The 26,555-nt window shown below is 37.7% G+C and overlaps 1 protein-coding gene across 1 annotated transcript; it reads left to right on the forward strand.

Moving 5' to 3' along the window:
• Nucleotides 1-1,243: 1,243 nt before the first annotated feature.
• LOC141695437 (uncharacterized) lies at nucleotides 1,244-25,965 on the forward strand. The gene is made up of 3 exons (XM_074499683.1): nucleotides 1,244-1,464; nucleotides 1,959-2,336; nucleotides 25,954-25,965. Exons 1-3 carry the CDS (start codon nucleotides 1,378-1,380, stop codon nucleotides 25,963-25,965), a joined length of 477 nt encoding a protein of 158 aa, XP_074355784.1. The 5' UTR covers nucleotides 1,244-1,377.
• Nucleotides 25,966-26,555: the final 590 nt, after the last annotated feature.

Raw genomic sequence — 26,555 nt, forward strand, 5'->3', positions numbered from 1 at the left:
ATTGAATATTATTTCGAATATTATTCGAGGGCTTATGACTCTTTTATATTATTTATTGAATATTATTTGAATATTCATTTGAGGATGTATGACTCCTTTATTTTATTTAATGAATATTATTTATAATATTCATTCGAGGTATTATGACTCAGCTTATTTTATTTATTGAATATTATTTGAATATTCATTTGAGGATCTATGACTCCGATTATTTGCTGAGATATATTCTTTATTTTATTAAAGAATAAGATGTCAATAATCAAACTTATTTTCGATTATTCAAATAAAGATAATACTTTCATATAAGTATATCTTTGGTTATTTAATACTCGTTTCAAGTATAAATTTTAATACTTCTACTTCAATTATTTTTATAAAGACTATTCTTTATGGGAATATTATTTAATTAATAATATTCAGATATTTTCTAATATTCTGGGGACTGATTTACTTCATTAAATCAGCCTTACTCCAAACACTCTTTAAAGTGTTTTCGAGTCTTCAAAATGATTTTTAAAAGTCAGAGCGGATCCCAAAACTCATTTTTATATTTAAGATCTTCCTTTTTAAAGGGGATTTAAATACTCGCTCAAAACCTGGGGAATCCGGCTCTGTGGTGTATTTTATATTCGCAACGAGGTTGCAGATTTGGTAAATGAATTGATTACTTGCCCAACGTTCGGGAAGTAAGCCCATCTCATTGAGTCGGCATAAGCGACAGGCCGGGGTACGGTCTATTATTGTGTAAGTGGCTGGGTGGCAGTCCATCAACGCGTGAGGGGCCGGGGTACGGTCGAGCGCAAGGTCCTAATGCGGCCAGGGTGATGACCGGTGAGGAATTCATCCATCTACAGTAGAAAAGGTTACTTATTGGTATCTTTGCCTGATCAGCGAGATATCGGGTTTATGCCAAAATTCTTTTCTTTTCCAAAATTCATTGGATGTTTCAAACTCTGTTCATACTTTACATAACAGAGGTTTCCGGAAATGTTTAAAGGGATATATATATGTGGATATATATATACCGGGACTAAATAAAGTATCTCATAACTTTTTCATTCAATAATCTTTCAAAGATTGAATCTATTCAATTCTTAACTTGTGGTCTCATCTATGGGATGTTTTCTTAAAACCTATAATACTTTGAACGGTGGCAGTTCAAGTAGCTTTATATAAGATATAAGTGTGGTGAAGTATTGGTAACTTCATTCCTTGTTTTTACTTATATCTAGTAAGTAATTATCTTACGTATGATAGAGATGCTATCAAGTATCCATTTAGATACTTATATTATTGTTATCATTATACATATTATCTTGCGAGCTGTAAGGCTCACTCTTGCTTTATTTCTTCATCACACAACAACAGTTAGGAGAGATGGCCAGACTCCAGCAGACCCAGCGCAAGCGCGTGGGAAGCGTCCCGCGTCTTCCCGCTGATGTTGTAGCTGCTATAGCTGCAGAGGTAGATCCATTGTAGTTTAGACCATCTACTTTTGAGAATCAAATTATGTATAATTATAACTTGTGGCAGATAATGGCAATTAACTGTAAATTATCAAGTAATCATTTTGGGTTGTAATAATTTTAAATTGTGGATTCAAAGACTTGTACTTATTTCAATTTCATCTCTGAGACTATAACGGGTTGTGGTGTGTGTTCGTGTGGGGTCACAGCATGAGGTTATTTATTATTAATTAAGTGAAGTGATATTGTGGAAAGAAAGACCGTGACAACCCGGATCCCCGACCCCGGATCTGGGGGTGTTACAGAAATGGTATCAGAGCTAAGCGTTATAAACCTCAGAGATGATGCGACGATATAATAACAAACTCACAAAGATAATAAGAACTCTTGCCAAGTTCATGGTCGGACTACTTAAAGTAGTGCTGACAGTTAAAACCCTTATGGGAACCCTTATAAGTATCATGATAGTAACTTAGCTCGTTTAATGTGTAGGCGCCTGAGATGGAGGACCCCGAGATGTTCGAGCGTGAGCATGATGAGGCATTGCTAGATGTTGAGGATCAGGAGGAGCCTGAGATGGAGGAGGATGAGGAGGACCCCCCAGAGGAGCCTGAGACGGAGGTCATTGCTGTTTCAGATGAGGAGGACCCCTCAGAGGAGTCAGAGACAGAGGTTATTGCTATTCCAGATGAGGAGGACCCGGATGAGGTCCCAGTAGCTGAGGAGCGTGTTGGATCTATGGTAGTGTATGCTGGTATCCCTTTACCCACACTTCCGGTGGTCAGAGCCCCTACCCCTCCACCACTATCTTGGATTCCTGATGATGACAGCTCAGAGACCCATACTTCCGAGCCTAGGCAGACCGAGGAGGCACCCTCAGCGGCTCCGGATTCACCACCTCTTGACCCTGCCCAGAGACAGTCTTCGTTAGCTCATGGATATGTTCAGGATGTTTTGAGGACCCGAGTGGCTGTTGCCGAGGCCCGACTGGATGAGGCCAGGAGGGAGTTGGATGCAGAGAGGGCGGGTAGGCGTACCCGAGCTTATGAGACCAGGGCTTCTATACCCCGATCCTTGAGGAGGGAGCTTACGGGGATAGAGCTCACGTCCCGAGCGAGACTCAGATCTCTCCAGGGGGACAGGCATGGTAGGATCTCCAGGCGGCAGGCCGACTATATCTTCCGTCGTGCGATGGAAAGGGTTTGGGAGCTGACCCGTTCCGGTGTGTGATTCAGGATTGATGATGGAATAGTCTAGTTGTCTATTTAGCCGAGGCCTTAGTAAGAGCCAATTTTCCGGGATAGTTGACTTGTATATAGCATCCCTTTTTCTGACTAGACAGATAGACTCTTGTGTATCACTTTTGGGACAGATGACTGTAGCACTGTTGTACTTTTGACCAGATCAAACTATGTATTCTCGCATTATGTATATATTTGTTTCCTTTCAGTTCAGTTCCATAGTGACGGGATCACTGTTTTATTATTATTATTACTGCACTTCGTATTAGAACTTTCTTAAAATAATAGAATTGCGATATACGTTCTCCCCATTATAAGAGCTGTGCAAGGCACAATGTTGTATATGATTGTGACCTAACGTTGAATTTTTCCCAATAATTGTTTTTATTATTATCAGAATCATGCCGCCAAGAAAGATTGGAACTAGGGCGAACCCTGGGTCTGAGGACCAGGGAAGCCATAATCAGGACAATAGAAACCAAGAACACAGTGAAGAGGAAGATGAGGATTATGTGGAACAGGATGACTCCCTGTATGAAGAAGAAGAGGAAACATATGATGTTGAGGGATTTGAGATAGAGGCGGAAGAAGGAGAAACCGAGGTTGAGCAACCAGTACCAAACCCAGGCATGGATCCCATGAGCCAGTTCATGCAACTCCTAAGACAGAATTTGGAACGTCAACCCAACCCACCCCCTCAAGGAAGTAACAATGCAGTGGCAAACTCTTTCAGGGCTTTTAAGTCCCTTAAGCCCCCTGAGTTCCACGGATCAGCCGACCCAGTTGAGGCAAGGGCATGGTTAAAGGAAATGGAGAAATCTTTTGAGATTTTGAGTATCGATGAGGCACAGAAAACTGTATTTGCTACCTACCTTCTGAAAGGAGAAGCTAACTACTGGTGGGAGGCCAAGAAAAACATGGAGACAGATGCTATAATAACCTGGGAGAGATTTAGTCAATTGTTTCTGGGGAAGTATTTCCCGAGGTTTATGGAAAACCAGATGGAGCTCAAGTTCTTGGAGCTAAAGCAGAATAACTTGTCTGTAGCAGAGTACGAAGCGAAATTTACTGAATTATCAAGGTTTGTGCCGGAGTTTGTAAGCACCGAGGAAAAGAAAGCTAGGAGGTTTCAGCAGGGACTGAAACCATGGATTCAGAATATGGTGGCAATCCTTGAGCTTACGGACTATGCCACTCTGGTGCAAAAGGCAACGATTGTAGAAGTTGGAAGTGAACAGATGCAGAAGGAAAGAGAGGAGAAAGGAATAAAGAGGAAAAGTATGAGCATGGGTGGAGGTTCCGCAGGAAGGAGCTTCCCAACTAGATTTAATCGAGGAGCAGTGTCCCTACCAGGAAGGAACACTGGGTTTAAGCGGCCAATGAGTGTGAGTGTGAGCCAGGGCGGCCGGAAGTCAAGAATGTCCTATCCCAACCAATCTCGACCCCCATTGCCAGCCTGTAACATATGTGGAAGGAATCACACTGGGGAGTGTAAAGGAAGGCCAGTAACATGTTTTAAGTGCGGTCGGGAGGGCCACTATTCAAATAAGTGCCCATCATTAACCCCTGCCGTCGTTCCACCCACCAATTGTCATCAGTGTGGACGCTCGGGTCATTGGAAGAAGGAATGCCCAATGAACAAACCAGCAGCTTCGGGAGCAAGCAGGGCTGCTTCTAATAAGCCACCTACTGCGAGGACTTTCAACATGACAGTCCAGGATGCTATGAAAGATTCAGATGTGATAGCAGGTACCCTTTCTCTAAATTCAGTCAGTGCAAATGTTTTATTTGATTCGGGAGCAACTAAATCTTTTATATCAAAGGACTTTGTGCGTAAGTTAAGACTTAAGGCTAAACCCTTGATAGAACCCTTACAAGTAGAAATAGCCAATCATGAAATTATTCCTGTTAACCAGATTCACCCCGCCTGTGAGATAGGCATAGGGGAGCAATCTTTCAGTGTTGATCTGATTCCTTTTAAATTAGGGGAGTTTGATGTGATTTTGGGGATGGACTGGCTATCTAGCAACGATGCTCAGATAGACTGTAAAGGGAAGAAAGTTAAGTTAAATATCCCCGGGAAGAAAGAAGTTATATTTAGAGGAAAGAGGCAGACGCAGAAATTTTTGACCGTGGCTCAGGCCAAAAGGATGCTACGAAAAGGAAGTGAGGCCTACCTAGCCTATGTGGTGGACACACAGAAGGAGGTGCCCAGCTTACAAGATATTCCAGTAGTCAACGAATTTGAAGATGTATTCCCCCAAGACCTTCCGGGATTACCACCCGATAGAGTGATTGAATTTGCTATTGAGTTGGCCCCAGGGACGACGCCAGTTTCAAAAGCACCTTACCGGTTAGCCCCGTTAGAAATGAAGGAATTAGCTATCCAATTGCAGGAACTCTTGGATAAGGGTATGATAAGACCCAGTGTGTCTCCGTGGGGAGCACCAGTTTTATTTGTTAAAAAGAAAGATGGGAGCATGAGGTTGTGCATAGACTATCGAGAGTTGAACAAGCTAACCATAAAGAACAGGTACCCATTACCTAGAATAGACGATATGTTCGACCAGCTAAAGGATGCTGTTTATTTTTCCAAGATCGACCTGAGAACTGGATATCACCAACTAAAGATTAAACCTGAAGATATTTCCAAGACAGCGTTTCGTACCAGGTATGGGCATTATGAGTTCTTGGTAATGTCCTTTGGACTAACCAACGCCCCAGCGGCTTTCATGGATTTAATGAATAGAGTATTTAAGAAGTACTTGGACAAGTGTGTGATAGTTTTTATCGATGATATTTTGATCTACTCAAGGACTGAGGCAGAACATGCAGAGCATTTGAGGATAGCTCTAGGAATACTCAGAGAGGAGCAGTTATATGCCAAATTCTCGAAGTGTGAATTCTGGCGGAATGAAGTACAGTTTTTAGGACATGTGATCAATAAAGAAGGAGTATTGGTCGACCCCTCCAAGATAGAGGCGGTCTCAAATTGGGAAAGGCCAACCACACCCACAGAGGTAAGGAGTTTCATAGGATTGGCCGGCTACTATCGTAGATTTGTACAGGACTTTGCGAAGATCGCAGCCCCTTTGACACGACTTACTCGTAAGACAGAGAAGTTTGAATGGACGGAGAAATGCGAGAACAGTTTTCAGGAATTAAAGAAAAGGTTGATAACGGCTCCGGTATTGGCATTGCCGGATGGAAAAGGAGATTTTGTGATATATAGTGACGCGTCGCACAAAGGATTAGGGTGTGTGCTTATGCAGCACGGTAAAGTTATTGCGTATGCGTCGAGACAATTGAAGGAATACGAGGTTAGATATCCTACTCATGACCTTGAGCTCGCAGCAATAGTATTTGCTTTAAAAATTTGGAGGCACTACTTGTATGGAGAGAAGTGCGAGATTTTCACAGACCATAAGAGCCTCAAGTACATATTTAGGCAGAAAGAGCTCAACATGCGCCAGAGGAGATGGTTAGAACTAATCAAGGACTATGATTGTGAGATTCTCTATCATCCAGGGAAAGCCAATGTGGTGGCTGATGCCCTTAGTAGAAAGGAAAGACTCAGAATGATAACGACCTCGGAAGAGTTGATAAGGGATTTTGAGAAAATGGAAATAGAGGTAAAGGTAACCGGAACCGGAACTGAAAAGCTTTTTGAGATCTCAATGCAGCCAGAATTATTGGAAAAGATCAGATTGTGCCAAGAGAAAATAATGAATGAAGACAGAAAGTCAATGACTGGAGAGGAGATCCATACTGAGAAAGATGATAAAGGGATAATGAGGTATTCCTACCGAATTTGGGTTCCGAATGTTCAAGAACTTAAAGATGAGATTTTGGATGAAAGCCATAGTTCAAGGTATTCCATTCACCCGGGAAGCACCAAGATGTATAGGGATTTGAAGGAATATTACTGGTGGCCCAACATGAAGAGGGACGTAGCAGAATGGGTAAACAAGTGTTTGACTTGCCAAAGAGTAAAGGTAGAGCACCAGAGACCCAGTGGACTTTTGCGACCCCTGGAGATTCCCGAATGGAAATGGGAACAGATAGCGATGGATTTTGTTGTAGGCTTGCCAAGGACGAAAGCCAATCACGATGCCATTTGGGTAATTATAGACCGACTGACAAAGTCAGCTCATTTCATTCCTATCAATGAGAGATACACAGTCGATAGACTGGTGGACATTTACCTTAAGGAAATAGTAACGCGACATGGAGTCCCAGCGTCCATTGTCTCAGACCGAGACCCAAGGTTCAACTCCAGATTTTGGAGGAGCTTTCAGGAATGTGCGGGGACCAAGTTAAATATGAGTACCGCGTACCATCCCCAAACAGATGGACAGAGTGAAAGGACCATCCAGACACTAGAGGATATGTTGAGAGTCTGTGCAATAGACCTTAAAGGAAGTTGGGATGATCACCTGCCGTTGATCGAGTTTTCTTATAACAATAGCTTTCATGCTAGCATCGGAATGCCGCCTTATGAGGCCTTGTACGGAAGAAGGTGTCGATCTCCCTTATACTGGGATGAAGTAGGAGAGCGGAAGATGCTCGGACCCGAAGTGGTCCAAAGGACCAAAGATATAGTGGATCTTATCAGAGGGCGACTTGTAGCAGCCCAAGACAGACAGAAGAAATATGCAGACCTAGCCCGAAAGGACAAGGAATATGAAGTAGGGGACTTAGTACTGTTGAAAGTATCCCCTTGGAAGGGATTAATGAGGTTCGGAAAGAAAGGAAAACTAAGCCCAAGATACATTGGACCTTTCGAGATATTAAGACGGATTGGAAAGTTAGCTTACGAGCTAGCCCTACCCCCTAATTTGCAACAAGTTCATAATGTGTTCCATGTGTCAATGCTAAGGAGGTATCATCGGGATGCCAGGCACATAGTGGAGTACGAGCAGGTGGATATGCAGCCAGATCTAACTTACGTGGAGAAGCCAGTAAGGATTATGGATAAGAAGGAGCAGGTGCTTCGGAACAAAGTGATCAAGCTAGTCAGAGTACTATGGCAGAATCATAATGTGGAAGAATCAACTTGGGAACTAGAGAGCACAATGCTAGAAAAGTACCCCCATTTGTTTTCTGTTTGATTCCGGGACGGAATCCTTTTAAGGAGGGGAGACTGTAATAACCCCAAAATTTTTCAACTTTTTGTAACCCTTGTGAATAGTGTTTTAGCTGAATGAGAAAACTTTTCACGCCACACTATGTAGGGGTTCTGTTATGGATATTCTGGGATATTATTAGTACTCTATGAAGTATATAAGTGTATGTAAATATCGTCAGAATCCAATTCCGAACACTTTGGTTTTTCCCGGAAATCCACAAGATACGGAGAGAATTGAGTATAAGGTAACAGGATAAAAAGGATTTAAATTAAAGGATTATGATAAAGGATCATAAAAAGGAATATAATGTATTGAGAAAGGTTAAGGGAACCTAAGTAATAAGATCCCGGGTATGATCCTTCAAACGATAAACGAGAACGAAAGTTAAGCGAACCGTATAACAGATCAGCAGTCATTAGGCAAACGATTAGGAAGTTAATCAAAGGGATTAATGGGAATGATGTCATCCAACCAATAGAAAGAAGACAAGGAAGGAAGGATGACATCATGAGGATGAGGTAAGCATGACATGGGAAGGAAGGAGGTGTGGTTGAATAAGGACCACACAAATTCAAGGGCAAGGTAGTAATTTGCTAAATCAAATACAAATCAAGCCAACCAAGCTAGCAAAATCATTTCATCAAAAATAAAAAACAACCAAGGCATTTGTTCTTCATATTAGCTCTCGGCTTTTTACACTTTTAAAGGCTAGATTTTTCAAAAATCAAGATCCAAGCATCCTAAATTGGTAAGAAAATTCCCTAATCATCTTTATGCTTAGTTATGGCTATATCATGAGTTTAAGCCATTAATTCTTTCTCTAACTTCTTCATTTAATCAAGGAAGAAGACAATGAATAGTGTTTTCAAGTTTTTAACTTGAACTTTTTCTTGTTTTCTTGAAGATCCAAGCTTTCCTAAGGCTTCTCAAAGCTTCTTAAGGCTTCCTAGCTCCACCCACCACTTCAAGGAAGGTATACCATTTCCAAACCCTAGGTTCATATATATTATAAGGTGATTTTGAGTAGTGGGTTGATATTGTAACTTGTTGTTATGATTTAGAGTTTGAGATTTGGTATGGTAGTGAATGGAATGGTAATTATTGTGGTTTTGATTTAAAAGAACTTAAGAATGATTAAAGTAAAGTTTAAGCATAAGTATGAATGGTTAAATTGAATTGGTTGGGGTGGTTATGATGTGATAAGGATGGAGGATGGTTGTATGCTGGATTTGAGGTTGATTTGGGTTGTTTGTGAATGGGTTAAAATTTGGAAATCACGTAAACATAGCCGTCGTAACGTCCGATTTTCTTTGGACTGTTTTTGTGCATAGCATTAGGACCCGAGAACCCCCTGCTAGATTGTGACCACTGCCATGTTTAGATAGCTCATGTTACGAGCTTCGTTTTGATATGTAGTTCGTCCGATTCCGATTTACGGTTTAGGAGAAACGACCGTTTCAAGTAACGGCGTTTCGCGGACGAAACTTTTTCCCTCGCCTTACTTTGGAATGTAGGTTAAAGACCAAAAAGGGTGAATTAATGTATGAAACATTTATGGTAAGTGTGTTAGGCAGTTGGTAAGTCATTCGCGAAGGAATCGCTTTAAAACTCGTAAAGGTTAAATTATTAAAAATGGTGGAGCCGAGGGTACCCGAGTGACTTAAGCGAATCGGTGAGCGCAAAACTAGCATTAGAGTCTAAGTTAGTTAAATCATAGATTTACAAGTGATTTTGGTTTAATTCCAACTTACTTGTTGTTTATAGGTTATCAGACTCGTCCCGAGCCTTTCTCACCCCCAAGTCGCTCAGGCAAGTATTCTATCCGTTATACTGTTGTTGTGATGAATACACTTGTATATGCATTATCTTGCGATAGATGCATGTTGGTTATTTAGCAAATTCTTGCGATATATTATAGCATGTGATATGGTATATATGCATGCCTGTTTCATATTCTTGAAATATATATTTGTTGATTCAGTTGATAATACCTATGCTAGAGGATAGCGGTATCTTGCATATACCCTTAGTATAGGGACCCAAAGGTGAAAATATTTTCTAAAACCGGGAGTCGAGGATCCCGAGTAGATTTTGTATATATATGGATATGGATATATATATATATATTTATATATATATACATATATATGGTCATAATTTTCAAAACTATTAATCGAATAAGGTTTATTCGATAACTTTAAACTTTATTTTATTATTGAATATTATTTCGAATATTATTCGAGGGCTTATGACTCTTTTATATTATTTATTGAATATTATTTGAATATTCATTTGAGGATGTATGACTCCTTTATTTTATTTAATGAATATTATTTATAATATTCATTCGAGGTATTATGACTCAGCTTATTTTATTTATTGAATATTATTTGAATATTCATTTGAGGATCTATGACTCCGATTATTTGCTGAGATATATTCTTTATTTTATTAAAGAATAAGATGTCAATAATCAAACTTATTTTCGATTATTCAAATAAAGATAATACTTTCATATAAGTATATCTTTGGTTATTTAATACTCGTTTCAAGTATAAATTTTAATACTTCTACTTCAATTATTTTTATAAAGACTATTCTTTATGGGAATATTATTTAATTAATAATATTCAGATATTTTCTAATATTCTGGGGACTGATTTACTTCATTAAATCAGCCTTACTCCAAACACTCTTTAAAGTGTTTTCGAGTCTTCAAAATGATTTTTAAAAGTCAGAGCGGATCCCAAAACTCATTTTTATATTTAAGATCTTCCTTTTTAAAGGGGATTTAAATACTCGCTCAAAACCTGGGGAATCCGGCTCTGTGGTGTATTTTATATTCGCAACGAGGTTGCAGATTTGGTAAATGAATTGATTACTTGCCCAACGTTCGGGAAGTAAGCCCATCTCATTGAGTCGGCATAAGCGACAGGCCGGGGTACGGTCTATTATTGTGTAAGTGGCTGGGTGGCAGTCCATCAACACGTGAGGGGCCGGGGTACGGTCGAGCGCAAGGTCCTAATGCGGCCAGGGTGATGACCGGTGAGGAATTCATCCATCTACAGTAGAAAAGGTTACTTATTGGTATCTTTGCCTGATCAGCGAGATATCGGGTTTATGCCAAAATTCTTTTCCTTTCCAAAATTCATTGGATGTTTCAAACTCTGTTCATACTTTACATAACAGAGGTTTCAGGAAATGTTTAAAGGGATATATATATGTGGATATATATATACCGGGACTAAATAAAGTATCTCATAACTTTTTCATTCAATAATCTTTCAAAGATTGAATCTATTCAAGTCTTAACTTGTGGTCTCATCTATGGGATGTTTTCTTAAAACCTATAATACTTTGAACGGTGGCAGTTCAAGTAGCTTTATATAAGATATAAGTGTGGTGAAGTATTGGTAACTTCATTCCTTGTTTTTACTTATATCTAGTAAGTAATTATCTTACGTATGATAGAGATGCTATCAAGTATCCATTTAGATACTTATATTATTGTTATCATTATACATATTATCTTGCGAGCTGTAAGGCTCACTCTTGCTTTATTTCTTCATCACACAACAACAGTTAGGAGAGATGGCCAGACTCCAGCAGACCCAGCGCAAGCGCGTGGGAAGCGTCCCGCGTCTTCCCGCTGATGTTGTAGCTGCTATAGCTGCAGAGGTAGATCCATTGTAGTTTAGACCATCTACTTTTGAGAATCAAATTATGTATAATTATAACTTGTGGCAGATAATGGCAATTAACTGTAAATTATCAAGTAATCATTTTGGGTTGTAATAATTTTAAATTGTGGATTCAAAGACTTGTACTTATTTCAATTTCATCTCTGAGACTATAACGGGTTGTGGTGTGTGTTCGTGTGGGGTCACAGCATGAGGTTATTTATTATTAATTAAGTGAAGTGATATTGTGGAAAGAAAGACCGTGACAACCCGGATCCCCGACCCCGGATCTGGGGGTGTTACACAAGATTACAACTACCAATCATATAACTTACAACCCCAAAATAATATTAAATAAACATAATCGATTCCCGCTTGGAACCGACATATAACCCATTGTATCTTTAAAATTCTCTGGCTAAGTGCTTGCTCACTCAGAAATACCACTACCTGCTCTGGGAACCGGGAGCCCTCAACACGATAGGGACCACCAGGTACGCTCTTACGAGCAGTGTGCCTAAGCCTGGCCATCTTCTTGTTTAACTGCCATGGTTAGATTAAAATAAAACATATGAGTATAAAACTCAGCAAGTAACTATAAAGCAGTTCTAGGATGTGAAATCCACAATATACTTTACCAATCTCAGGGCATTCTACTTTATTTGTTCTAGGTGGCAGATTTCCATCTTTTGGGTTAAGGAAGGGTTATGAAGGAAAAATGTGGGGCTTTCAAGGAACAAGGCTCAAAGCAGGGTGAAAGCCGACATTCATCACAAATCATTAAAGGATTAGAACAGATCTTTCGGAAAGGAAAGCAACAATATTTCACTATATGAAACCAATTATATAATCAACAGATTAAGATCAGGGTTCACGAGCTTTAAGCTTCACAATATCACAATCAACTCTTTTCAAAGCGATATAAACCATTTTCATTTTCAAGAATCAATTACTGAACATGATGTTTCAGTTCCATTTTAAATAATCAATATAGAACCCTTGATTGGATAACTTTATCTTTCCATTTCATTATAATACGGGTGATCAGCCCGTACCGACCTCCATCCGGTCTTTAAGGTACCAATCGACATAATTTCAGCCTTAAATTGGACTAGCCCCGCTAGCCTCTAACCATGACTGGACTAGTCCCACTAGCCTCTTACGTCCCAATCCAATCCATCAGGAATTCGTTTGGAAAACATTGAGTTGGAAAAAGTAGGTTTTTCTAAATTCATTTTATCATTACCAAGAATATGAAATCATTCAGACTCTTTCGAGTCGAAACTCATTCTTAAGTCAAATTTCAAGAAAACAAAGTTAAGGAAGTGATTCAAAGACAAGCAAGGAACAACTCTAAGGATTTTGAATCAGGGATAACAAGGTACTTAAATCAGAAGGATCAATATCTGTTTCAAAGATCAATAGGGTGATCAAGAAATAAGGTAACATTATAAAGGGTTCGTAAAGGTAATTATAGGGTTCAATACAATTCATGGCTTAACAAGTAACTTGAACAGAAAGGACAGGTTACCGAAGGGTTGAATCAATAAGCTTAGCAATAACAGTTTATCAAGATCAAAACAGGGTATCTCAAATCATTAACAGTTCCATACTCTACATAGTATGAACAATAACCTCTCTATAACTATTCTCACAAGTAATGAGAGTTACTTGCCTGAATTCGCTTTCCTGAAGGTTGAACTACTGCCACCTAGTATACCCTTTCCTTTCCTAGTCTTAATGCCCTCATGCTCCGAATCTACAATAAAACCAAAATCTTAATCAGTTTCTCAACTCTCGTTCCCGAAACGATTACTCAATACGATAGCTCGATTATACCCTTGACTCGAATATACGAGTATAGCTTATACACATAAGCACATTACACATCACACGTCATATATATTACTCTTAACCTTTACACCTTTATATACTCGACAATCGACTTATAAACATCCTTATCTCAACTCGAAGTCAAATCATACTTTATATTAGTACACATAGCTCTTTATACTTGAAATTCTTATACGAATAAACAAATGACAAAACTTACAATAACGACCCTAAAGTCATCTTTATACTAACACGACAACCATAGCTAACACAAATCAATCATCCCCTTTCTTTTATACTGTAATTCAAATTAAACATAGCCAATCAAGCAAAATCTAACATACAATCCTTAACTAATCTTCATGATCCATTCAAGCACTTAAATTAGAATTTGACCTTTTTAAGTACTATAAACCATTCGGCTTTCCTATAAACATATCCCAAATTCAAGAAAATTTTCATACCAAATCCATGTAACATATGATCGATCAAACATTCACTTAATCCGACTTAATATTCTCATAAAAACAACTATATCATTCGAATTTTCAAGAACAACCGACATGCATTTCAATTTTTGATCTCATATATAGCATGCAAGCATCTTTCCATGGTTTAATCCTAAATTCTAATGAATTCAAGGAAAAACAACACACCAATTTAATTCTTCTTTCTTTATCAATAAAATTCGAACCAAGGCAACTGATAATCTCATATTTATGTTTGAATTTCTTCTTCCTAATCCCATTAAACACTCCATTCAACTTATCACTTCCAAATAATCATCAAACAATCATTTTTATCAACTATAATCAATTCCTTCTTAATAAAACCAAAGCCCTATGCGGCTTTTACATCAAATAAACACATGCATGGTCTAATTTAGCTTTATATACATCTAGTCATTCAAATCAAATCATAATTTATAGACTTAAACTTTAACAACTCATTCCTATCAAGCAATTATCAACTTAAATTTTAAAAATCAAAACCCTTTTTGAAATTTAAACAAACCAAGCATACAAACACCAAAAATAAGTTTTGTGGAATTAGAGTTCAGTTTTAACATCACAACTCACCACCGGTTTACCGGAGTTCATCACCGGTGGCGGTGGTTTCTCGGTGGTACCTCATTTCGAGGTTTCCAACCTTGAGACCTCCGATTAATGCACACACAAGGCACATGCAAGACTCATTTAGCTTTAAAAATCATTTTTCAATCATAAAATCACCTCATTAAGCACATATTGGAACATATATACATATATATACACGCATCAAAGCATGAACACATGCACACACATCAAGCTTGCATGCAAGTGGATATACACACATGCACACTCTAATACCTACTTATATGTGTTTATCAAGAGATTTTGAGAAGGATTGGTGAGATTTATCAAAGGAACAAGTAGTATACCAAGAGAGAAAAGAGAGCCGAGAGAGAGAGTAGCCGAGAGAGAGAGTGAGGAAAAAAGAGAGAAAAGAGAGAATGGTGTGCGTGGGAGAAAGAAAGAAAAGGAAGGGGGAGGATGAGTTTATAAATAATAAGGATAAGGGCAGTTTAGTACTTCTCTAATTCCCTTTTTAAATTGATTTTCCTTTCTCTTTTTACTCCCATAGAATATTGGTGGAATAGTAAATATATCTTTCTCAGAAACGTGAAAATTATAGCGATTGACAATTTTAAAACGTAGATCTCGAAATTATCTTTCCAACCATTACTCATAATAAGATTTTGAGCGTACAGTTGATTTTATATGATTTTCGCAAGTTCGCTTTAATAATAACATTTTTCCACATAAAAATTAATTTAAAATGCAATGACCACCAAATAAATCCGTTCATCATTTTTAGAAAGTCTCTAGTACTATTTCGAAGATAACAGAACAATTCTCATGCCTTTATCTTACTCTGATAATTTTATAAAAATGCGCGAAGGTTAAATAAACCTTTATTTAAATCAAATAATTCCCTTAAATCCATAAAAAAATGTCAACAGATCATGTAATCATGCATACAGACAAGTAAGCACACATAAGAACACATCTCTACTCATGTCTGATCATAGAAATTTATCCTTCTTTAATATTATTCCTTTTTACGCGTTCCGGGTTACGTTCTACCTGACGGCCCGACGCTCAGCGTTTCGATTACGCTTCTCGATATCGACCGACACGTCACTAGGATGAAATACTTTACTTAAACATTTCATTTCACATAATAACACATACTTCACATTTTAAATATCTTAACCCCTTTTTAGGACGGGTTCCGTTCTACCTGACGGCCCGACAACACAGCTTATCTCCTAAGCTGACTCTTTAAATTGGAACGCTTCTATTTACGCTCCTAGATTCTAATATACAGTAAAGACAATTAATCAACACTTAATCACATAATTATAATCACTTCACATAAATCTCACTTTATTCACTTAATTATATCGCAAAATTCTCAGTAGTCACAGCTTTTGTAGACAAAGGATATCCCACAAAAATGCCTTCATCATCTTTTAGATCAAACTTGGTATCTGCTCCAGGTGAGTTTTGAGAACAAAACACTTACAACCAAAAATGTGAAAGTACTTCAAATTTGTCTTCTTTCCCTTCACCATCTGAAATGTTGTTTTTTCATGCATGTTAATTAATGTTACATTTTTTGTAAATCAAACAGTTTGCACAGCCTCAGCCCAGAATTAGGTAGGCAATCTTGCTTCCTCTAACATGGTTCTTGCAGTATTTATGAGAGTTCTATTCTTTCTTTCAACAACTCCATTTTGTTGTGGAGTCCTAGGAGCAGAAAACTCTTGTTTATCCCCTTGAGTTTGCAGAACTCTTCCACAGAGCTATTCTTGAATTCAGTTCCATTATCACTTACGATGATCTTCACTTTGTATGTTGATCATTTTTCCAGCTCTCTTACATTATCAAGAAGAATGGATGGATATTCTTCCTTGGTATGCAGAAAATACTCCCATATGTATCATGTATATTCATCAACAATTACGAGTGCATACCTCTTCTTGTAAATTGACATAACATTTACGGGACCAAAGAGATCAATATGAAGTAGATGATATGGTTCAAGAATAGAGGATTCGGTTTTACTCTTGAAAGATCTTTTCCTTTTCTTGGATTTCTGACATGAGTCACATAAGCCATCACGAGTAAACACTGCATTGGGCAATCCTCTCACAAGATCTTTCCTCACAAGTTCACTGATATTGTTGAAATTGATGTGAGAAAGTCTTTTATGCCAGTTCCAGCTGTCTTCCATATATGCTCTACTAAGTAGACAAACTTTTGATTTATTAGTATTTGTGGAGACTCTGACTTCATATAAACTACCATGTCTTATACCAGTCACTGCAATCTTGCCATCAGTCGTTCTGACAATTTCACAATGCTCCTTATAGAAGTTGGCATGGTAACCTCTATCACGGATTTGACTCACAGTGATCAGATCATGCTTGAGTCCTGCATCCAGAGCTACATTTTCAATGATGACATTTCCAACTTTGATTTTGCCATATCCCAAGATTTTTCCTAAGTTGCCATCTCCATAAGAAATACTTGGGCCAACTTTCTCCTCAAATTCTGATAGTAGGGCTTTATAACCATTCATGTGTGCTGAGCATCCCCTGTCCAAGACTAGAGTATTCCTCCTATTACCCTGCAATTAGTATTTGAAATTAGTTAGTATTTTTAAGGACCCAGACTTGCTTGGATCCTCTGGCCTTTTTAAGTTTGTTAACATACACATCATAAGACTTTTTATCAGAGTTTATGTTAACATTCTTACTATCAGTATTTATACATACAGAAACATATTTTGCTTTAATTACAGAGGGTATCAGTTTATAATAATCATAATATAAACTGTGATACTCTTTACATGTATAAATGGAATGGCAAACACTACCATAATGAAAACAAGGACTCTGTGGTTTATATCTAACTGGTTTATGCATAAACTCTGATTTGGGAGGAACAGTATTTATCTCTTTATTCTTCCTGCAAGAATTAGCAAGATGAGTAGGACCATCGCAGTTCAAACAAGCCTCTCTAGGTGCATTGGGGGGAGTTACATAATTACCATTCTTATTAACACCTACCTTGTCATTTCTATTTTTCCTAGGCCTTTTCTTCTTGTCTTTCATGTGTAAATCCTTCAGCTTTTGCTTAAGCTGCGTCTGAGACATTAAACCAATATTTACTGATTTTGTGTGAATCTGTTCACTCTTATCAGTAATTAAGTTTGATCTAGGTGCTGAGGCTGAACCTACCTCATTAACTGATTTAACAGCATCTACACTTGGATTAAACTTAATGGTCTTCAACTGAACCTTCTTCAATTTGACCTTAGTATCAGTACTTACTGGTTTATTTTCCTCAGTTTCTTTTTCAATTTTCTTATCCGAATTAGATCTATCAGCATATCCAAATCCTGATCCCCAATAGCCATTCTCTAAAATTTCCTTAATTGTCTTTCCCGAGTTATTCTAAAGTTTAATAACCCCTCAACATCAGTAGTCTGAGGTACCTTTAATTCAGCACTGTCAACCTCAGCATCAGCATTTTTCATGAGAGCATAATTGACCTCATTATCTGATTCTGATAAATCATCCCAGTTTTTCTTCTTTGAGATCAAGGCTTGTTTCTACTCAGCTTTCGGTTTTCTGCAGTCATCTGCAAAGTGTTCAATTCCATCATAGTTGTATCTTCTCTCTTTTGAATTGTCAAGTTTTCCGGATCTTGATTCCTTCCAATCAATATTTCTTGTGTTGTTCCTCTTATTAGAGTTTGAGGATATGAAACCTTTTCTGTAAAATCTTCTTCCTTTCTTGAAGTTCTTTTAGACCATGTTCTTGAAGCTTTTAACCAATAGAGCAGCCATTTGCTTCATGTTTTCATTATTGTCATGATCACTGTCAGTATCTGATTCTTTATCAGTATTTGAGTCATCATCAGAGTTCGATGATTCAGTATCTGACTTTGTAATCATAGATTTTGTGACGCCCTCCAAACCTGGGTCAGAAGTTTGGGGTTCACAACACACACACAATATATAAACCTGTATATAAAATATTATATGCATTGACCCTTCTTTACACAACCACGGATCGCAACAGGTTAAAGTATGAAAACAAGCCACAACCTTATCTTTTATTACATCGTACCAAATCCCAACTAGTTCAACTTACATCTGATAATGATATCATTCTTACAATCTTGCGTAACTCATCTACAAAATAAATATCCCGCTATCTCGATCCAACTTAACCTGGAATCCTAGCTCGCACACTGGACTGGGAATTTTCGTTACCAACAATTTCCTTTTTGAGTTGTTGAAAACATAAAAAGGTTTGCAAGAGTGAGCTAACTAGCTCAGCAACTCATAATAGCAATAACTGAGGTTAAACAATGACCATTTGAAATGATTCAGAAGAATCATGTTTCTGGATAAGCAATGATTAGAATTGAGCATTCACTTTCATTTTTTAAAACCAAGGTTAGGCTGCTGATCAGTCACGCGCTGAGCTAGGCACGTAAATCTGCTCTCTATACTGGATCCAAGGCACACATTGGCCTAATATGACCATGAATCTGGTCTGACCACGAATCTGATCCACATTTATAAAATCATCCAATTCTAAAATGATTCAATATGATAACCATTTTAATTCAGTAAAAACAAAATCATAATTAACATTGATAAAACATTTATCACAGAGCATAAAACATTTCATATGTATCAATAGAGTATATCAAGGTGTAAATATGAAGAACGGCTACAAGCCTGATGAAGAATCAAGTATATGATGAACAATGGTTCAATGATAATACAGGGTATAGATTTTAAATGTCGTAGGATATTTCAGGGTATATAAGTTTCTGTGTGCTCAAGAAATTTTGTTGCAATACTTGGTTTATGGTGTGTATGTATTTGTAGAGGAGTATTATAATTGTATGGTTTAGTATCTGGAAAATCAACCGTTGGTGGTTTACAAGAAATAAAGCTTACAACAGAAGTTCAATGATATGATCAGGGTTCAAGGTTGAATAGTTTAAAGCGTTTGCAATATAAAATGTTAGTCCCTAACAATGCAACAAGAATTACAGAAGGGGGTTTGAATGTAATTCTAGTAAACTTTTTCTTGAACTATAAAAATGTTTTAACTCAAACTATATATATAAGTGTTTTGATTTGCAAGGTGCGGAATCACAAGTTAAATAAATCAAAACACAAAGTAATAAAAACACAAGTCTTTAAAACTTTCTGGTAGATTTGAAAGTATCCACCAGATATATATATATATATATATATATATATCAAATTAAGAACTCTGTGAAGAACAAATTGTGTCACAACTGCTTTTACAAGTGAAAAAACAAACTATAGAGAAATTCTTAACAGTTACAGCTTTTTCTATTTCTCTTCTAAAGGTGTTTGCTTTTATTATTTTTTGTTCTACTAGCTACACTTGGTTTATATACCACCAAGTTTACATGGTAATAAGACAGGATAATAAAACAAAACTATCAATTCAAACTCCATGCTGCTTCACTACTCTATTCCAGCATCTTTGAAAATCTTCTTAACTTGCATGGAAATGGTAATGCTTCTTTATTCTTCATTTCTTGTTAAACAGGCTACCACATTCTTTTTACAATCACCCAACACATGTGACTGTGTTGTCACTGTCAACAGATGTTTGAATTGATCATCCGTCGGGTATATGCTTATCATCCATCGGGTTGCCTTGTTGATCATCCGTCGGGTAGCTTTGTTAATTATCCGTCGGGTAGCTATTTGACACTTTACTTAATTTCACTTATGCAGAATTACAAGACATCTTATATTTACAATTAATCAACCTATTCTGCATATCTAATAAAAGTCAACATGACTCATATGCTACTACAGAATCTATACAAAGTTGTTTACAGAAATGTGCTACATGACTTATTGTTACATAAGCTACTCACCCGATGGATATCAATTAGTCATCCGTCGGGACTATATTGAATCATCCGTAGGGACTATAATTGATCATCCGTCGGGTGCTACAAAATTCACTAAGTTAAATCTAATAAGGTGTTTTGTTTAGTTTATCATCAAGTACACAACATATTCCTAACAATCTCCCCCAATTTATGTCTACTGGAATTGTAGGCATAAATTAAGAGAAACTTGATGATAACAAAACATCCTAAAGATACAAATTTAGAAGGTAGTAGATAAAACTAAAAAGTGCTATAATATTTACTGAAAAATTTTACAAGAAAAAATGTTCAAAGATTTGCTCACAGTCATTTTCAAGGTGCTCCTCTAGTCTGAGCAGATTGATCTATTTCCTTGATGGTCTGGATTTCTTTCCAAGCTTCCTGTTATTTTCTTCTATCTGATTTTGGAGCTGTCTGTGGAATTCAAGTTCATCAGCTTCTGACAGATCTAGCATTTCTTGCATTTCCAGTAGAGTCTCATTGCTAGAGATGCTCAGCTGGTCCTCTAGTCTGAAGAATCTTGTAACTCCCTTATTATCCAAGAATTCCATCAGCTAGTAGGGCTTTAGATACAGTCTACTTCCTCTGTAACGAGTAGTTAAAGTCTTTGGGAGTGCATCTTTGGCTCTAATACTCCTCAGCTCTTCAATCTTCTTTAGAACTAGTCTTCTAGTTGTCACATTGAATCCAAAGTTATTCTTGAAAGATGAATATTCTTTTATCACTGTAGATTGGCTCTCTTAAAGAATCCTGTGAAGTGGCCATGTCATCTATTTTCCTGCCTTGTACTTGAATACTGCCTTTCAAGTAGATTCATGTAAGCATCAATCCCTCTAACTACTTTTAGTTCATCTAGATAGAGGTTTATATCAGAGAATTCCTTGATGTCACAGATGTACATGATATCTCCCTTGTTGACTTTGGTTTGAGCTTTAGTTAGGGGCTTAGATCTGAGAGTTGAGGGCTTCACTTTCTTGACTGCTCTGGTCTTTGTTTTCTTTGACTTCATGAAGTGAGGTAGATTGAGTTCAGGAATTGGTAGACTATCCCGGTGTATTGGCTCATCCTTTGAAATGATAGGTTCACCAAAGAAATTCTTGGATGGATCTATCTTGAATTCTTCATGTGCCACAGAGGGCATGGATATTTGAGTTGTTGTAGAAGTAGACTTTTTGGGAAACTGATCTTCCAATTCCTCTTCATCAAAGTTCACTTTTCTCTTGGAATGAAGTTTGTATCTAAACCTTCTTTTTTGCTGTGATTCTTCTTGCATTTTTAGATCCTTAGATCCAGTTGTTTTCGATGGTTGTTCAGGAATTTGTTGTGTGGGTTTCACAGCTTGCTCCTTCTTTTGTTTGAGCTTTTTAGCATCTAGAGCAGCTTACTTCTTTTCTTACTTCAATCTTGCCTTTTCTTCCCTTTTTACTTCAGCAAATTGAGGATGTCCAGCCACCACACAAATTTCCTTACCATTTCTGAAAATCTTGGCAATTCTCCTTTTTAGAGCTGAATCTGCAGGATCTTTGTAGAATGCAATAGATCTTGACAATAGTTTCTTCTCATCAGGTTTTGATGTCTCATATAATGTGTCCAAAGGGTTCTTGAGTGAAGGCTTTGGGTAGTTCACCTTTGGCTTCATGATTAGATCTGCCTTTGGGGATTAGATGCAGGATGTCTGGCCTCTCTCCAAATAGTTCATGCTCATATCATTCACAAAAATTTTTCTAACTTCAGAGTGTTGAATGACTGATTTTTCTGGCTTCTTTGCTAGACCAAATTTCTTTTGAATATCCTCATCAATTTCTCCCAGTTGATTGGACTAAAATGCTTCTTCTCAACTGCTCTCAAAGAGGCTACTGCTTCATTTATCAGATCACTGCTATCTTTAGTTGGTGGCTTTGTGAAAGCAATTGTTGGCACAATTGCTTTACTCACTTGAATGTTAAGCACTTTTTGCTCCCCCTCACTCCTAGAACTCTCTATCTCCCCCTTTTTGTTATCATCAAGTTGAGTAGAGGAGGAGGCCTATGCAGCCAACAGTTTCTGAAGTAAGTCTGTTTGTTGAGCTTGGTGTAGATGGATTGTTGTAAGAGAAGCTTCCATAGCAACCATTCTTTTGTCCAAGGAATCCACCTTGGTTGCAAGATCAGAATTTTTCATGAGCTTTCTTTTGATGTCAAGCATTGTGGCTTCTAGAAGTTTAGCTTCCAACTTGTTAGAGATGTCTTTCTTAAGTTGATCAACTTCATTTTTGAGGAGGGAGACATTTTGACTTTGTTGGTAGCCAGAGATTTGATGTAGCTGGAGAGAAGCAAGATGTGCTTGAAGAAGCTTCTTGGTGCTAGCATTTGAGGTTGATTAAAGTGCAGACTGTATTTGGCTGATAAGTTGGATGAGTGTGGTCTTGAAATGGTGATCATCACAGTTCTTGGAGAAGGCCCATGATGGCATGCTTGATCTTGAACTAGGGCCTACTTCTCCCCCTATGTCCAATGCCTCTTCTTCACTATCTCCACCCTCACCTCCAAAGAATTCTTCTGAACCACTAGTCTCATAATCAACATCACCAGCTGTTAAGGGCAAAGCTGTGATGGCATCCTTAGCTATTTGCATGGACTGTGTAGTGTGCACCAAATTGAGCATTCTTTATGCATTGTCATTGCCCTGTCCAGCTAGAAGTTGATATGCTGGAACAGGGTGAGTAAATGTCTCAGCATCCAAGGAGGTAGAATCTATAACAGCTTGAGTTTGCTGAGATAGTCCCTCCCTGTTTGCATCCTGAACATTCATTAACTCACTTACAGTGACATCCACCCTTATATCTCCAGTACCTGCATTTCTCTCATTTTCTCTATTTTCTTGCATCAAGGTCTCACCTTGGCTCCCCACCCTCACACCCTCACCTTCACCATCTATGGTGGGACTCCTCACACTCACTTTTGCCAGTCCTGAAGAAATGGACTGCATTGGATCTCTCTTTTCCTCTCCTTTTTCCTGGGAGCAACCCAGACTCTCACTCAAGTCATTACCTTCCCTCAATCCTAATAGTGATTGCACAATTACTAATTCATCTGCACTTATAACTATAGTTAAACTTTGGAGTTGTGCAGAGACACCCGACGGATGAGTAATATCCATCGGGTTAGTAATTTGACTATCTGACGGATGACTGCTGTTACGCACATCCGTCGGGATACAATCACTACTCGACGGATGAACAATATCCATCGAGTGAGTAGAAATGAATGAGTGTGGAGTTGAGACTATTGTAGACTCTGTGCAGATTGATGAAAATTTTGGCACAAATGTCTCAACAGTCTCAAAAAGAAATGGCAAGTGAGCCAACAAATCATCTAGAAGATGATGCTCACTTGTATGAATTTTTGGCTTCTCCAACAAAGTTAAAGATGGAGAATATGGTTGAGATGTTTGTATTATGTCAACATCCAAAGAGTGTGTGGGAGAATTTGGTGTTTGAGGTGTTTCAATTTGTACAGATTTTGGCTGTGACTCCACATTTGTTGGAGCCACATCAATTTGACTTTGAGATGGTGCAGTGACTGGGTCTTTAGCTCCTGTTTGCATTGTGTGTGTACCCTGTGCATCCCAAGGGTTTTAGTTTTCTTCTTTCTTGTGTAAGTTTATGGTGAACTTGTGTCCCTACCCCTTTTGTTCTGTGCTCCTGGTTGAGAGCTTGTTTCAATAGTTACATCCTTTTGGGAGGATGAAACTAGAATTGAGCTATTGTCCTTATTAACAACCGCAATTTGTTGGGAAACTGTGGTATGGCTTGGTTTGGGTACACTGTGCTCACCATCCTTATTCTTAGGACTTCGTTAATTTTCACCCTGTCCCTCACCTTTCTTACCCACCTTCACACTCCCCTCTTTGGGTTTGGTGGATTTTACAACTGATCTCTTTTGAAAGAAATCAGAGGGGGCTTTCCTAGCTTTGGATTTAGATATTTTTGATGGTTTGGCAGCTTGGGTAGGCAACTGTTGGGTCATTGATACAGTTTCCATTGCTTCATTGGAAAGCAAAGAAATGTTTGAGGTTGGAAGGGTAGAGACAGTTAAAATTACCTCACTTACCTGAGGTGCCTCCATTACAGAAAGTAGAAGAGTGGCACCTCTTTGTGGTGATCTGCTCTATTGAGATCTGCAATAATTCTTCTTTTTTGAAACCAACAATTTAACTTGTTGGTTGGGTTCTCAATCACAATATCCTCAGAGAGGTTGTTAGCAAGCATCACGAAAAATCTAGCATAATAAACACTCTTACCCCTCTTATTAGGCTCCCCTAACTTAAACCCCAACTCAAACAAGACTAGATCACTAAAATTGAAGTATTTATCAGTTACTAGCATGTAAAGCATGTCGAGCATGGAGATATTAATAGAATCAAAATTACTAATTTTACCAGAAAATACTTTAGTAACTAAATCACACAGGTAACTCCATTCTTTCCTAAGACCCAATGTCCTAATTTCACTTAATTTAGAGATGGTGAGTGCATATCCCATGGAGTTTAACATGTTAACAATATCAGTGTCTGTGTGTGGAGTAGTAACAGTATTATCAGGAATCATAAAGCATGTTTAACAATGTCACTATTAACACAAAATTCGTTACCTTTAATAGTGAAAGTGATGGTCTTGTCAGTTGAGTTGTACACTGCAGTTGTCCATATCTCCTCCACAACCTCACAGTAGATAGTGGGAGACTCTAGCATGGCATATTTGAGCTTACATCCTTGCACAAAATCCATCATTTTGTGGTAGTCGCCAGACTGTTGAATCCTCTTATTCACTAGAGCTGTGAAATTATTCTTCTCATAGATAAAGTGAGTTTGAGACATGATTTTGACGACTGGTGCCATTGTCAGAGAGTAAAAATTTCAGAGAGAGAGAGGATAATTGCTTTTGAGAAAGAAAGAAGTTAGAGCAGATGAATTGAGAATGATAAAAGAAAAGTAATGAAAATGAATTTTGTTTTTATACTATCTTAGAAAATAATTGTCAAAAATAATAAAGTAAAATAAAGTGACCAATAAAAATTGCCCAAAATAGCCGTTTAAAAAAATAAACTGTAAAAATTCCATCAATTATCCATCGTGTTATGCTTACAAACCGTAAGTATACTCGATGGATAATGTTAAGAGAATTAACGGCTAGGATTGAGACAATTCGACGGATGAGGATAAATCAGTTATCCGTCGAGTTATAAAATATTCCAGAAAAATAATTGATTTTATTAATAAATTGTATTCCGACGGATGATCGAACTCGATGGATAATAATCATCCGTCGGGATGTAAATTTTGACTTAGCCAAAATTTCATCCAAGACTGAAAAATCAATTAAATTTCTGGCTGCATAACAACTTGCAAAATATCTGAAAAGATTTAAGAATAATTAAGCATACCTAACTCACTTACCAACCTTGAGAAGGTGGATTCATCCAGTGGCTTGGTAAATATGTCTGCAAGTTGTTTTTCACTTGGAGCAAAATGTAGTTCCACGGTACCATTCTTCACATGTTCCCTTATGAAGTGGTACTTGATGTCTATGTGCTTTGTTCTTGAATGCTGTACAGAATTCTCAGTAATGGCAAGTGCACTTGTGTTATCACAGAAAATAGGAATTCTTTGCACTTGTAAACCATAGTCTAGCAATTGGTTTTTCATCCACAAAATATGTGCACAGCAACTGCCAGCAACAATATATTCAACTTCTGCTGTAGAAGTAGAAACTGAATTTTGCTTTTTACTGAACCAGGAAACTAGCTTGTTTCCTAGAAATTGACAGGTTCCTGTTGTACTTTTTCTATCAATTCTACAACCTGCATAATCTGCATCTGAATAACCAGTTAGATCAAAACCAGAATCTCTAGGGTACCAAATGTCAAGTTTTGGTGTTCCCTTGAGATATCTGAAAATTCTCTTAATAGCTACTAAATGAGATTCTCTAGGATCAGCCTGAAATCTAGCACAAACACAAGTAGCAAACATTATATATGGCCTACTAGCTGTTAAGTACAGAAGTGAACCAACCATGCCCCTATAACTTGAAATATCCACAGACTTTTCAGTAGTGTTTAATTTAAGCTTAGTTGCAGTGGCCATGGGAGTTTTTGCAGATGTGCAATCCATTAGATCAGACTTCTTTAAAAGATCATGAATGTATTTAGTTTGACTA

The sequence above is a fragment of the Apium graveolens genome, chromosome 11 (assembly GCF_009905375.1).
Source record: "Apium graveolens cultivar Ventura chromosome 11, ASM990537v1, whole genome shotgun sequence".
NCBI lineage: Eukaryota > Viridiplantae > Streptophyta > Magnoliopsida > Apiales > Apiaceae > Apium > Apium graveolens.

What these genes read in the sequence shown, in the direction of transcription:
- LOC141695437 (XM_074499683.1), top strand. Translation starts at nt 1,378, where the DNA reads ATGGCCAGACTCCAGCAGACCCAGCGCAAGCGCGTGGGAAGCGTCCCG. An exon ending in TAGCTGCTATAGCTGCAGAG is followed by an intron (nt 1,465 to 1,958) that starts GTAGATCCATTG and finishes TTTAATGTGTAG; the next exon opens with GCGCCTGAGATGGAGGACCC.